Source organism: Salvelinus namaycush, chromosome 35, assembly GCF_016432855.1.
Source record: "Salvelinus namaycush isolate Seneca chromosome 35, SaNama_1.0, whole genome shotgun sequence".
Lineage (NCBI taxonomy): Eukaryota > Metazoa > Chordata > Actinopteri > Salmoniformes > Salmonidae > Salvelinus > Salvelinus namaycush.
In genome coordinates, this window is record NC_052341.1 from 15,966,366 (window position 1) to 15,980,508 (window position 14,143).

General features: G+C 47.5%; 1 protein-coding gene across 1 annotated transcript in view; it reads right to left on the bottom strand.

Annotated features, from left to right (window-relative positions):
- tanc2b (tetratricopeptide repeat, ankyrin repeat and coiled-coil containing 2b) overlaps nt 1–2,819 on the bottom strand; it is a 64,586-nt gene extending 61,767 nt beyond the window's left edge. The window contains exon 1 of the mRNA XM_038975294.1: nt 2,715–2,819. Within this exon, the coding sequence (XP_038831222.1) occupies nt 2,715–2,804 (90 nt within the window). The 5' untranslated portion in view covers nt 2,805–2,819. The remainder of the gene's footprint in view (nt 1–2,714) is intronic.
- Nucleotides 2,820–14,143: the final 11,324 nt, after the last annotated feature.

Sequence of the window (14,143 nt, forward strand, 5' to 3'; positions counted from 1 at the left end):
CAGAATTGAAGAAATTCTTGAGGGAAATCTGTTTCAGTCTTCCAGAGATTTGAGACTGTGACGGAGGTTCACCTTCCAGCAGGACAATGACTCTAAGCATACTGCTAAAGCAACACTCGAGTGGTTTAATGGGAAACATTTAAATGTCTTGGAATGGCCTAGTCAAAGCCAATTGAGAATCTGTGGTATGACTTAATAACCTTTTGTCAATAGGGGGAGCAGTTAGCATTTTTTTTTTCCGGGTGTCGCCAAATTAAACTGCCTCGTGCTCAATTCTTGATCGTACAATATGCATATTATTAATTCTATTGGATAGAAAACACTCTCTAGTTTCTATAGCCGTTGGAATTTTGTCTGTGGGTGACCCAGAACTCTTTCTACAGCGAAATCCATGACAGGTACTGCGATGGTCTGAGAGCGAAGCTCTGATTTCAGATCAGTTTTAAAAGTCTGTGTATATCCTATGGAACGACATGAACTGCACCCGCCTTCCCCTGGATGTCAGTAACCAATGAGAAGTGGAATGGGCTTTCTGCGTAGCTCTCAGAGGTTATAAAAGGCCAAGGAGTGAGGGTAGCCCCCCTTTCGACTCTTGCCATTACGCAGAAGAGGACCTCGGGATGCCATTTTCAGAGGCTCGGTTATCAACGTGAAATGTATCCGTCTGTAATTTAATTCGATATAGGAGTTAGAAACATCATAACGTAGTTAATTTAAACCGTTTTATAGCAATTTATATCCGTTTAGTGCGATTTTGAGGAATTTATATGTGATGCTCTTTGAAGCTTTGGGCACGTTTCGGGGTCCCGGTCGAACGTTAGTGGGCATTTCGACGGACAGAGGACATCTTTCGACCAAAAGAAGATTAGACCCAAGAAAGGATACATTGCCCAAGAATCTGATGGAAAATCACCTCATAGTAAGAAATATTTAATATGATAAATCGTTGTTCTGTCGAAATATTTTAAACGCATATTGCGCCATTTTGTTTTGTATCCCTTCGCTTGGCGAACCCTGTATTGCACAGTAAGGATAATTTTAGAAATGTAAATCAGCGATTGCATTAAGAACTAATTTGTCTTTCGATTCCTGTCAACCCTGTATTTTTTAGTCAAGTATATGATTAGCTTTCGATTAAACTAGATCACTATGAAAGATGGCGTCCGACATGTTGAGGCTTGATTTGCTACTATTTTCATTGTATAACCACGGTTTTTTATGGCTAAATATGCACATTTTCGAACAAACTCTATATGTATGTTGTAATATGATGTTACAGGAGTGTCAACGGAAGAATTCTGAGAAGGTTAGTGAAAAAATTTATATATTTTGGCGATGATTACGTTATCGCTCTCTTTGGCTTGAATCGATGCTCTGGTAATGTTTGCACATGTGGTATGCTAACTTATCGATTTATTGTGTTTTCGCTGTAAAACGCTTAGAAAATCTGAAATATTGTCTGAAATCACAAGATCTGTGTCTTTCCATTGCTATGCTTTGTCTATTTTTATGAAATGTTTTATGATGAGTAAATTGGTCATACACGTTGCTCTCTGTAGTAATTCTAGTCGCTTTGGTGAGATTTGTGTTGGTGGCTGCAATGGCAAACTATGATTTATACCTGAAATATGCACATTTTTCTAACAAAACCTATCCTATACCATAAATATGTTATCAGACTGTCATCTGATGAGGTTTTTTCTTGGTTAGTGGCTATCAATATCTTAGTTTAGCCGAATTGGTGATAGCTACTGGTGTTGAGAAAAAATGGTGGACAAAGAAAAAGGGTGTCTTTTGCTAACATGGTTAGCTAATAGATTTACATATTTTGTCTTCCCTGTAAAACATTTTAAAAATCTGAAATGGTGACTTTATTCACAAGATCTGTATCTTTCATTTGGTGTCTTGGACTTGTGATTTAATGATATTTAGATGCTACTATTTAAATGTGACGCTATGCTAGTGATGCTAATCAGTGTGGGGGGGTGGGGGGTGATCCCGGATCCGGGTTTCTGAGGCAGTAAAAGTTAAAGATTGCTGTACACCAGAAGAACTCATCCAACTTGAAGGAGCTGGAGCAGTTTTGCCTTGAAGAATGGGCAAAAATCCCAGTGGCTAGATGTGCCAAGCTTATAGAGACATACCCCAAGAGACTCGCAGCTGTAATTGCTGCAAAAGGTGGCTCTACAAAGTATTGACTTTGGGGCGGGGGAGGGGGGATGAATAGTTATGAACGCTCAAGTTTTCTGTTTTTTTGTCTTATTTCTTGTTTGTTTCACAATAAAAAATATTTTGCATCCTCAAAGTGGTATATCCTCATGTTGTGTAAATTAAATGATACAATCCCCCAAAAAATACATTTTAATTCCAGGTTGTAAGGCAACAAAATAGGAAAAATGCCAAGGGCTCCACTCCACTATTGCTCCACTGTTGGAAGTAGAAGCACAAGCATTTCACTATACTCGCAATAACATCTGCTAAACATGTGTATGTGACCAATAAAATTTGATTTGATTTGACAAGGAGCTCATCAAACTGTCAGATAGAAGGGAAGTTATCACATCCCAGGTATGTGTTTTTCTCAAATTGAATCAGAAATACAGAAACACCAAATGGATTCTCAAGATATCACAAATAGGGAGAGAGGTTTTCCTCTCAGAGCGGAAGCAGTAGAGAGAGGAGAGGTTAGCATTGTGGGATGGCCAAACACACACCTGTCTGTCGTCTGGTTCGTCCATGCTGTAATGTTCTCCGTCTGGCCCCTCACTAGTTTCGTCTCCCAACAGGAAGCCCAGGCGCGTCATCAATGTGTTGGCTGCCTCATCCACCGACGGAGGGGGCCCCAGCTCCCCGCTTGACTCCCCTACAGAGAGAGAGGAGGGAGAGAGTTGGGGGGGAAAAGAGAGAGAGTATTGGGGAAAGTGACAAAGAGAGAGAGAGGGGGCGGGGGAAGAGAGAGAAATACAGAGAGAGGGAGTGGAGAAAGAAGGAGTGTGTTTGTGAGTGTAAAACAAGTAAAACAGAGTCAACCAACTCTCTTGACCTGGAAGGCAACCACACCTTGGATAGACTATAGAAGGAGCAGTCTAGCACATGAAAATGAAAAGATTCACATCAAAGCGGAGGAACAACCTGCTGGATAAATGTCCTAACCTGTTCAAGCCCCAACTCAGAAAAATGTGCAACACCTGAACATGTTAGCCTTATATTCTCCTGCTGAAAAATGTTCAGTACAAATCACAAAATCACAAAGAGAATACAAATGCAAGAAGGCATATAGTAGAGTAGAGTAGAAACCTAGTAGAGTAGAAAAAAGAAACAGTCTCTACCTGAACCACCCCTGAGAGCAGAGCTTTGCATCAGCTCCCCTGAGATTGAGACTGAACTGGACACACTGGCGTTGAGACAGCCAACCCCTTCTAGCCATGACATGACATGCCTGTAAAGATTCCTCCACACACACAACTGTTCCCATCCCACACAGTCAGCGTTGTGTTTGGATGAGGTAAGTGAATACGCCCCTCACCTGTGTGAGGGCAGGGTGTGTGTATGTGTACGTGTCTGTGTGTCTGTTTCTAAGAGAGAGAGCAATAGAGGGAGAGAGAGAGAGAGAGAGATAGAGAGATAGATAGAGGGAGAAAGAGAGCGATAGAGGGAGAGCAAGAGAGAAATAGTATATGTGAATCACTCTACTCACACTGTCTACTGGCATGTACACACCTATATTGGAGAGGGACTGAATATCCTCTGAAACTACAGTAATATCATATGATGATAATATAGAAGACACTTCTAGCAATGCTGGAGGTTTCACTGTCCTCATTACTGTTTATATTTCTTTAGATCCTGCTCTGGTCTGGTCATGAGGGCACAATACCAGGATGTTGTTATTAAACTAATACCTGATACTGCAGCTGGTGGACTACTTTGTTATGGGTGGGGTGTTGCTGGGTAACATGTTGATCTCAGCTGAAGAGCTGGTTTCTCTCTGCTGTGTGTGGTGTATGGGTGTTTGATGTGGTCGTGGGAACGTCAAAGAAAGACAGCTGACAGAAGGTGATGGTGTTCAACTAAACAGTGGTGAGACACTGTAGATTAGAACAGCTGCTTTCTTTGGGTGTATTCAAAAGGAACCAAACAGAAGCAAACGGGCTGAAACAGGGACCTACCTACCTCAACTTGTCCAATAAGAAAAACTTGTTTTCATTACTAAATAATTGCACTAATGAATACAACCCAGGTCTCCCACCCTCTCTCCCTGCCATCCCTCCCCTCCCCTCTCTCTGACTGACTGGTCAGACCAGACCGACAGGTAAACAGACCTGAGAGGTTTAGACCATTAGACCAAGGTGAAAGGGTGCCATTGGGATGGTGTTTACTATGTAATTCATGCATTCTACATAAACAACAATGCACTCACAGTCGACTGCAGTAATCACACTACACATTATATGACCCTCAGAACTCAGACACAGTAAAGTGGTCCTTACAAACATGCCCTTAGCCCTCAGTGGAACTCCAAGCATTCCTCCTTGTCTGTAAGACATCAATCAGTCTACACTCCTCCTACAGAATTTGAATATATAGCGAGCGCTTGTGTGTTTGCCCCCTCTCCTTCTCTTAGTCCCCTTCGCTCAGATTCCTGGGGAGAGACAGATGGTTGACATGGCAACTATCTGGCGGCGTGGCGGACAGCGAGAAGGAATGTGTTCCTGTGCAGACGGCCAGACGCATCGGTTTCTCCCCCGGCCGTCCGTGGAATTAACGTGGTCCACACACACCAACACAGTCGTGAAGAAAGCACAACAATGCCTCTTCCCCCCCAGGAGGCTTAAAAGGTTTGGTATGGGCCCTCAGATCCTCAAAAAGTTCTACAGCTGCACCATTGACAGCATCTTGACTGGCTGCATCACCGCTTGGTATGGCAACTGCTTGGCATCTGACTGCACGGCGCTACAGAGGGTAGTCCGTATGGCCCAGTGCATCACTGGGGACGAGTTCCCTGCCATCCAGGACCTCAAAACCAGGCAGTGTCAGAGGAAGGCCCTAAAATTTGTCAAAAGACTCCATCCACCAAAGATATATACTGTTCTCTCCGCTACGGTACCAGTGCAACAAGGAAACCTGGTAGGAAACCTGGAACCATCCCTACGGTGAAGCATGGTGGTGGCAGCATCATGCTGTGGGGATGTTTTTCAGCGGCAGGGACTGGGAAACTAGTCAGGATCGAGGGAAAGATGAACAGAGCAAAGTACAGAGAGATCCTTGATGAAAACCTGCTCCAGAGCGCTCAGTACCTCAGACTGGTGCGAAGGTTCTTCACACATCGCGCCGACAGAAACAAGCATCTTTCTGGTAAGAAGAGGGGCGGGGGGGTATGCCTTATGATTAACGAGACGTGGTGTGATCAAAACAACATACAGGAACTCAAGTCCTTCTGCTCACCTGACTTAGAATTCCTCACAATCAAATGTCGACCACATTATCAACCAAGGGAATTCTCTTAGAATTATAATCACAGCCGTATATATTCCCCCCGAAGCAGACACATCGATGGCCCTGAACGAACTTTATTTGACTCTATGTAAACTGGAAACCACATATCCTGAGGCTGCATTCATTGTAGCTGGGGATTTTAACAAGGCTAATCTGAAAACAAGACTCCCTAAATTCTATCAGCATATCGATTGCGCAACCAGGGCTGGTAAAACCCTGGATCATTGTTCTTCAAACTTCCGCAACGCATATAAGGCCCTCCCCCACCCTCCTTTCGGAAAAGCTGACCACGACTCCATTTTGTTGCTTCCAGCCTACAGACAGAAACTAAAACAAGAAGCTCCCGCGCTCAGGTCTGTTCAACGCTGGTCCGACCAATCTGATTCCACGCTTCAAGACTGCTTCGATCACGTGGATTGGGATATGTTCCACATTGCGTCCAACAACAACATTGACGAATACGCTGATTCGGTGAGCGAGTTCATTAGAAAGTGCATCGGCGATGTCGTACCCACAACAACTATTAAAACATTCCCAAACCAGAAACCGTGGATTGATGGCAGCATTCGCGCGAAACTGAAAGCGCGAACCACTGCTTTTAATCAGGGCAAGGTGACCGGAAACATGACCGAATACAAACAGTGTAGCTATTCCCTCCGCAAGGCAATCAAACAAGCTACGCGTCAGTATAGAGACAAAGTAGAGTTGCAATTCAACGGCTCAGACACAAGAGGTATGTGGCAGGGTCTACAGTCAATCACGGATTACAAAAAGAAAACCAGCCCCGTCGCGGACCAGGATGTCTTGCTCCCAGACAGACTAAATAACTTCTTTGCTCGCTTTGAGGACAATACAGTGCCACTGACACGGCCCGCTACCAAAACCTGCCGACTCTCCTTCACTGCAGACGGCATCCCCAGCCGCGTCCTCAGAGCATGCGCAGACCAGCTGGCTGGTGTGTTTACGGACATATTCAATCAATCCTTATCCCAGTCTGCTGTTCCCACATGCTTCAAGAGGGCCACCATTGTTCCTGTTCCCAAGAAAGCTAAGGTAACTGAGCTAAACGACTACCGCCCCGTAGCACTCACTTCCGTCATCATGAAGTGCTTTGAAAAACTAGTCAAGGACCATATCATCTCCACCCTACCTGACACCCTAGACCCACTCCAATTTGCTTACCGCCCCAATAGGTCCACAGACGACGCTATCGCAACCACTCTGCACACTGCCCTAACCCATCTGGACAAGAGGAATACCTATGTGAGAATGCTGTTCATCGACTACAGCTCAGTATTTAACACCATAGTACCCTCCAAACTTGTCATCAAGCTCGAGACCCTGGTTCTCGACCCCGCCCTGTGCAACTGGGTACTGGACTTCCTGACGGGCCGCCCCCAGGTGGTGAGGGTAGGTAACAACATCTCCACCCCGCTGATCCTCAACACTGGGGCCCCACAAAGGTGCGTTCTGAGCCCTCTCCTGTACTCCCTGTTCACCCACGACTGCGTGGCAATGCACGCCTCCAACTCAATCATCAAGTTTGCGGACGACAATACAGTGGTAGGCTTGATTACCAACAACGACGAGACGGCCTACAGGGAGGAGGTGAGGGCCCTCGGAGTGTGGTGTCAGGAAAATAACGTCAACAAAACAAAGGAGATGATTGTGGACTTCAGGAAACAGCAGAGGGAGCACCCCCCTATCCACATCGACGGGACAGTAGTGGAGAGGGTAGTAAGTTTTAAGTTCCTCGGCGTACACATCACGGACAAACTGAATTGGTCCACCCACACAGACAGCGTTGTGAATAAGGCGCAGCAGCGCCTCTTCAACCTCAGGAGGCTGAAGAAATTCGGCTTGTCACCAAAAGCACTCACAAACTTCTACAGATGCACAATCGAGAGCATCCTGTCGGGCTGTATCACCACCTGGTATGGCCACTGCTCCGCCAACAACCGTAAGGCTCTCCAGAGGGTAGTGAGGTCTGCACAACGCATTACTGGGGGCAAACTACCTGCCCTCCAGGACACCTACAGCACCCGATGTCACAGGAAGGCCATAAAGATCATCAAGGACAACAACCACCCGAGCCACTGCCTGTTTACCCCACTATCATCCAGAAGGCGAGGTCAGTACAGGTGCATCAAAGCAGGGACCGAGAGACTGAAAAACAGCTTCTATCTCAAGGCCATCAGACTGTTAAGTAAAAGTGATATTTCAGTATTTTAATGTCTAAAAACCTGTTTCAGGTTCAGTCCGGACTGAAAGGCAGCTCCGGACTGAAGGGCAGCTCCGGACTGAAAGGCAGCTCCGGACTGAGGGGCAGCTCCAGACTGAAGGGCAGCTCCGGACTGAGGGGCAGCTCCGGACTGAAGGGCAGCTCCGGACTGAAGGGCAGCTCCGGACTGAAGGGCAGCTCCGGACTGAAGGGCAGCTCAGGCGCCTCTGGACTGAAGAACGGCTCAGGCGGCTCAGGACAGACGGGCGGCTCAGGCGGCTCAGGACAGACGGGCGGCTCAGGCGGCTCAGGACAGACGGCTCAGGCGGCTCAGGACAGACGGGCGGCTCAGGCGGCTCAGGACAGACGGGCGGATCAGGCGGCTCAGGACAGACGGGCGGCTCAGGCGGCTCAGGACAGACGGGCGGCTCAGGCGGCTCAGGACAGACGGGCGGCTCAGGCGGCTCAGGACAGACGGGCGGCTCAGGCGGCTCAGGACAGACGGGCGGCTCAGGCGGCGCTAGACAGGAGGGCGGCTCAGGCGGCGCTAGACAGGAGGGCGGCTCAGGCCTGCCGAGGAGCACTGTAGGCCTGGTGCCGGAACTGGTGGTACCGGGCTGGGAACACACACCTCAGGGCAAGTGCGGGGAGGAGGAACAGGGCATACTGGACCCTGGAGGCGCACTGTAGGCCTGGTGCGTGGTGGCGGAACTGGTGGTACCGGGCTGGGAACACGCACCTCAGGGTGAGTGCGGGGAGGAGGAACAGGGCATACTGGACCCTGGAGGCCCACTGTAGGTCTCGTGCGTGGTGCTGGAACTGGAGGCCTGGTACGTGGAGGAGGCACCGGATAGACCGGACCGTGGAGGCGCACTGCAGGTCTCGAGCACCGAGCCTGCCCAACCCTACCTGGCTGAATGCTCCCCGTAGCCATGCCAGTGCGGCGAGGTGGAATAGGCCGCACTGGGCTGTGCTGGCGAACCGGGGACACCATGCGTAGGGCTGGTGCCATGTACCCCGGCCCGAGGAGACGCACTGGAGACCAGATGCGTAGAGCCGGCTTCATGGCACCTGGCTCGATGCCCACTCTAGCCCGGCCGATACGAGGCGCTGCTATGTACCGCACCGGGCTATGCACACGTACTGGAGACACCGTGCGTATCTCCGCATAACACGGTGCCTGCCCGGACCATCTCTCTCCACGGTAAGCACGGGAAGTTGGCTCAGGTCTCCTACCTGACTTAGCCACACTCCCCGTGTGCCTCCCCCCAATACATTTTTGGGGCTGCCTCTCTGGCTTCCAGCCGCGCTTTCGTGCTGCTTCCTCATACCACCGCCTCTCGGCTTTAGCTGCCTCCAGCTCTTCACGAGGGCGGCGATATTCTCCAGCCTGTGCCCAGGGTCCCTTGCCGTCCAGAATCTCCTCCCAGGTCCAGGAGTCCTGCGATTTCGGCCGCTGCTGCTGCTGCTGCTGCTGCTGCTGCCCGTTACCACGCTGCTTGGTCCTTTGGTGGTGGGTAATTCTGTAACGCTCGTCTTCTTCCTCTTCTGAGGAGGAGTAGTAGGAAGGATCGGAGGACCAATGCGCAGCGTGGTAAGTGTCCATATTTTAATAAAGCAAAATGAACACTGAACAAAACAACAAAGTGAAACGAACGAAAACGAAACAGTCCTGTATGGTTAGACACAGACACAGGAACAGGAACAATCACCCACAACCCACAATGACAAAACAGGCTACCTAAATATGGCTCCCAATCAGAGACATCGACTGACACCTGCCTCTGATTGAGAACCATATCAGGCCAAACACATAGAAACAGACAAACTAGACATACAACATAGAATTCCCACTCATATCACACCCTGACCAAACAAAACATAGAAACATACAACGCAAACTATGGTCAGGGCGTGACAATTTTAGAATAAGGCTGTAATGTAACAAAATGTGGAAAAAGTCAAGGGGTCTGAATACTTTCCGAATACACTGTATATGTATACCTAAATTACCTCATACCCCTGCACATCAACTCGGTACTGGTCAGGGTCAATTCCTGTCAATTCAGGAAGTACACTGAAATTCCAATGGCAATTATCCTCAATGCTTTTCAATTAGGAAAATGTGTCATTGGAATTTGGTTTACTTTCTGAATTGACTGGAATTTAAATGGAATTGACTCCGGCCCTGGTACCCCATGAATATAGCCAAATTATCACTACTCATTGTGTATTGATTCCTTGTGTAATTATTTTTCTCTCTGCATTGTTGGGAAGGGCCCATAAGTAAGCATTTCACTCTTAGTCTACAACTGTTGTTTACGAAGCATGTGACAAATACAATTTGACTTGATTTTTGGATCTGCCTGCCTCGTGCCGAAGGAGGAAAGAGGAGCTGTCCATGTGTGGAGCAGGCATGGGAGCCCCAGCCCTGTACCCCCATACCACAGCAGATCAGGGGTTACAGGTGTGGTGAGACAGGAGGGTTAAGCCAAGTAAGCCCCCACATTCCCCCACACATCTACACATACCACCAGTTGCCACAGCAGAGGAGGGCCGCTGGAATACTATTACATGGCTACTACCATAGAATTAGGAATTAGAATAATTTAATCGGATCTCTATGGCTACTGCCTTCAAAGAGGACTTGTTCACATACGGTACAGTAGAATGGGTTGTACACTGTACAGTAAAAGAACAGTGGAGGCTATGCCGATTGGTCGTCCACACACACACACACACACACACACACACACACACACACACACACACACACACACACACACACACACACACACACACACACACACACACACACACACACACACACACACACACACACACACACACACACACACACACACACAAGGCAGAGCGGGAACTATGGTCTGTTATTCTGTCCTAAGTTCAGATGTTAAACTCATAATCAGGCTGTTACACGTTCCCTAAGACCTCTTGATAAAAGCTAACGCGTCTGCCATTCGTTCCATGTGGGAGGCCAAAGCTCATCTTTTCTTGGCTTTTCCCTACTGAGCAGAATTCCTGTTCAAATCAATCCATACTACTCTCACACAGTACTAACAGCACACAGTACTAACAGCATGCCTTCATCACATTTAACTGACTACTACCAGACAGTCTTTTCTTGTTGATACAGATTATGTTGCAGATTCAACGCAACATCAAGCTCTTCACTACAACATTAGAGTGCAGATATCAGAATATACTTAACACACGCATAAAGCGAAGGATGGAGACGGTGTGAAGTGCTCTGTCTGTCATAGTGAGATGACTATCAAACTTTTATTCACGTCTTCATCCATTGATTAGTGTTCATCTGAGTCAAATCCATATAGGCAGATTGTACCCCAACACAAATGTCAGGAGATATTACCAAGCTATATGGAGCTATTCTCAGTGACTGCACTTACAGACCAGATTGCAGGAAAGATGAAAAAATCGATACAGAAAAAAACACATTTGAATTTATTTGCTCTATCCTTGATTGACCCAAGTTTATGATTTCCTCCCGTGGTGGGAAAGAGGGGGATGGATTGGGGAGGGATGGAGAGAGGGAACTGGACTCTCTGCAGGGCTACAGAGGAAAGGTCCGCTGTGATCTAAACAGAAGCCAAAGACGAGGTGTGGGAGAGGAGTGAGGGAGCGAGCGAGGGAGAGAGGTGGAGAGAGGGAGCGAGGGGGAGTGGTAGATGCAGAGAGAGAGGTAAAGAGAGAGGGAGCGAGGGAGAGTGGTAGACGTAGAGAGAGAGGTAAAGAGAGAGGAAGCGAGGGAAAGTGGTAGACGTAAGGAGAGAGGTAAAGAGAGAGGAAGCGAGGGAGAGGATTAGATAGTGACAGCGAACTAGAAAGGCTGAACGGGGAGCGTAAGGAAAGCAATTCAACTAATGACCTTAGCTATGTGCAGTGCCTGTAAAATATGCAGTGAAAGACAGAACCGAACACTGCTTAGCTCTGACACACACATTCAACCTGCACTCACTCACATGCAGATAGACGGACTGACACACACACACAGAGATGGACAGATCGTACTATAAAACATACCAAAGTAAAAACATTGAAAAACAAACAAGGCCATAGCTGTGGGGACTTGAGGAGCATAGCAGACTTACCGGGACAGTATGTATCCAGGCCGTGGTTCTTGGCAGTGCAGGAGTTGTGTATAGGGGAGCCAAGCTCTGATTGTGGAATGCGAGGGCTCTCCACAAATTTTGCTTTCCGCAGGGGGGCTGGGAGCAGAATGCACACACACACACACACACACACACACACACACACACACACACACACACACACACACACACACACACACACACACACACACACACACACACACACACACACACACACACACACACACACACACACACACACATATATATAGAAGGAGACAACACACACACACAGTGACACAGAACACCCAAATTATAGAAAAGAGAGGGGGAGACAGACAGAGAGAGCTTATGAGATTGCGTCGGCACATTGAAATGACTAACACGCAGCAAAGCTTATCCAAGTCGCTCATTTCAGTTTGGTCACAGGTACAACTTTAGCTCAAGAGAAACAGGATTGTTACAGTGTCATATAGTATACAGAACACCAAGCCAACACTTCCTATACATTAGTCCTATATATTACGATACCAAAACCACTAACCACATTCCTTGGGCATTTAAAACTATCGGGAGTTAAAGATGATACTTACAGTATAACATAGAACAGAATGTCAAACATCCTCATAGACTTCTATTGAATAATCATCCTCTCTAAACTTAACAGCACTGACAAATGCAAATGTCTGTCAGCATGCCTAGTGACGCAATCACAGCAAGAATGCAAATGACATACATCCATTTTGGGAATGTATTCACACCCGACTCCGACAGCCAACCTGTCAACAGATCACTTCCACATAACAGGAAAGGTGTCGAGAATGTTAGAATGTTACAAATTTGGGGGCGGCGGATGTGACAAATCTGTTTGGCTTAGAATAGAATAGAATGTCATAGAATAAAATACAACAGAAAATAATGGAATAACAGGGGACTTCCTCAAGTCAGGTGTACACTGGATCAGTTTTATAGACGAATGTAATGGCGACACATTCTGAACTTGAATGTTATGCCAGTGTAAAGGACGTCACGCTGCTTGCTTAGCCAGTACCAATTCCTCCCGATTCGGCGCAAACTCAGAACCTCTGCCTCACAAACACACGTGACCGCCCTCCTCAAGTGTCTTAACCGATCACGTCACCTCAAAAGCTAGCTAATGAGGCGACACAAGCGGGACACTTTAGGCTGAGGAGGAAGTTTCACACATCCCCATGTGCTGCACAAGCAATGTTAGGATGCAATATTACGCTAGCCAGGGATGTACACGTCATAGGATAACCACTACAGAGATGTCTATCTGTTACACAAATGTATGACAAACTGAACAGTTCGGTTGAGAGACGCCATCTGACGTAAGACAATGCAGTTCAAGAGGAAACTGATCCCCATTCTAAACAGGTGTTAATTTAATAGGCTAGCTTAGCTGGAATCCCATGACATATTCTAAGCAGCTTTTCGCTCGCTCCACTGAGTGTGGGCTCTCACTCCCCTAAAGGGCTGGTGTTGGACAATTATGCAAAATAACTCCACCATTCTCAGCCACATATACCTAGCTTATCACATTGTCTGTCTATTACCCAATACTGAAGACTTGGTTCAACAGAAACATTTAGGAAAATAGAACTATGTGGCATGCCCTTAAGATACTGTGACTGTTCACCCTTTTCTCTGTCATGATAGGTTGAAGCTACTGTGTGTAGTGTACATACAGACAGAGAACTGGGCCAGGCTGCATGTCAAGAGGCGGTTGAAACATCTGCCCCTCTGACGATGCCTCACAACAACTGGAGTACAGCAAGAACAACTCAGCACTGTTGAGTTGGCTCAGGGTTCAAGTCAGGCGAACACAGAGGGCTGAGGAGTGATACGAGATACAGTATACCAGTCTACTGAATGCCACTGTCAGTGTACAGTACAGTATGGAAGAGGAAGTTTACTAACCCGACTCAGTTCCCCAGCCGAACAGAGCTAATCAGCACAGAGCCAGGCAGCACAGAGCCAGGCAGCACAGAGCCAGGCAGCACAGAGCCAGGCAGCACAGAGCTAGGCAGCACAGAGCCAGGCAGCACAGAGCTAGGCAGCACAGAGCCAGGCAGCACAGAGCCAGGTAGCACAGAGCCAGGCAGCACAGAGCCAGGCAGCAGAGGCCACAGTGACAAGAAGCTCTACTGAGTCACAGCCAGGAGAGGAGTGGGAGAGGACTCACTCACAGAGAAGCCCCACCAGCACCATGATATACAGTACTATACTATTGAGAACAGTCCTGCATGTAGGGTAGTGTTTAGAGCAATTC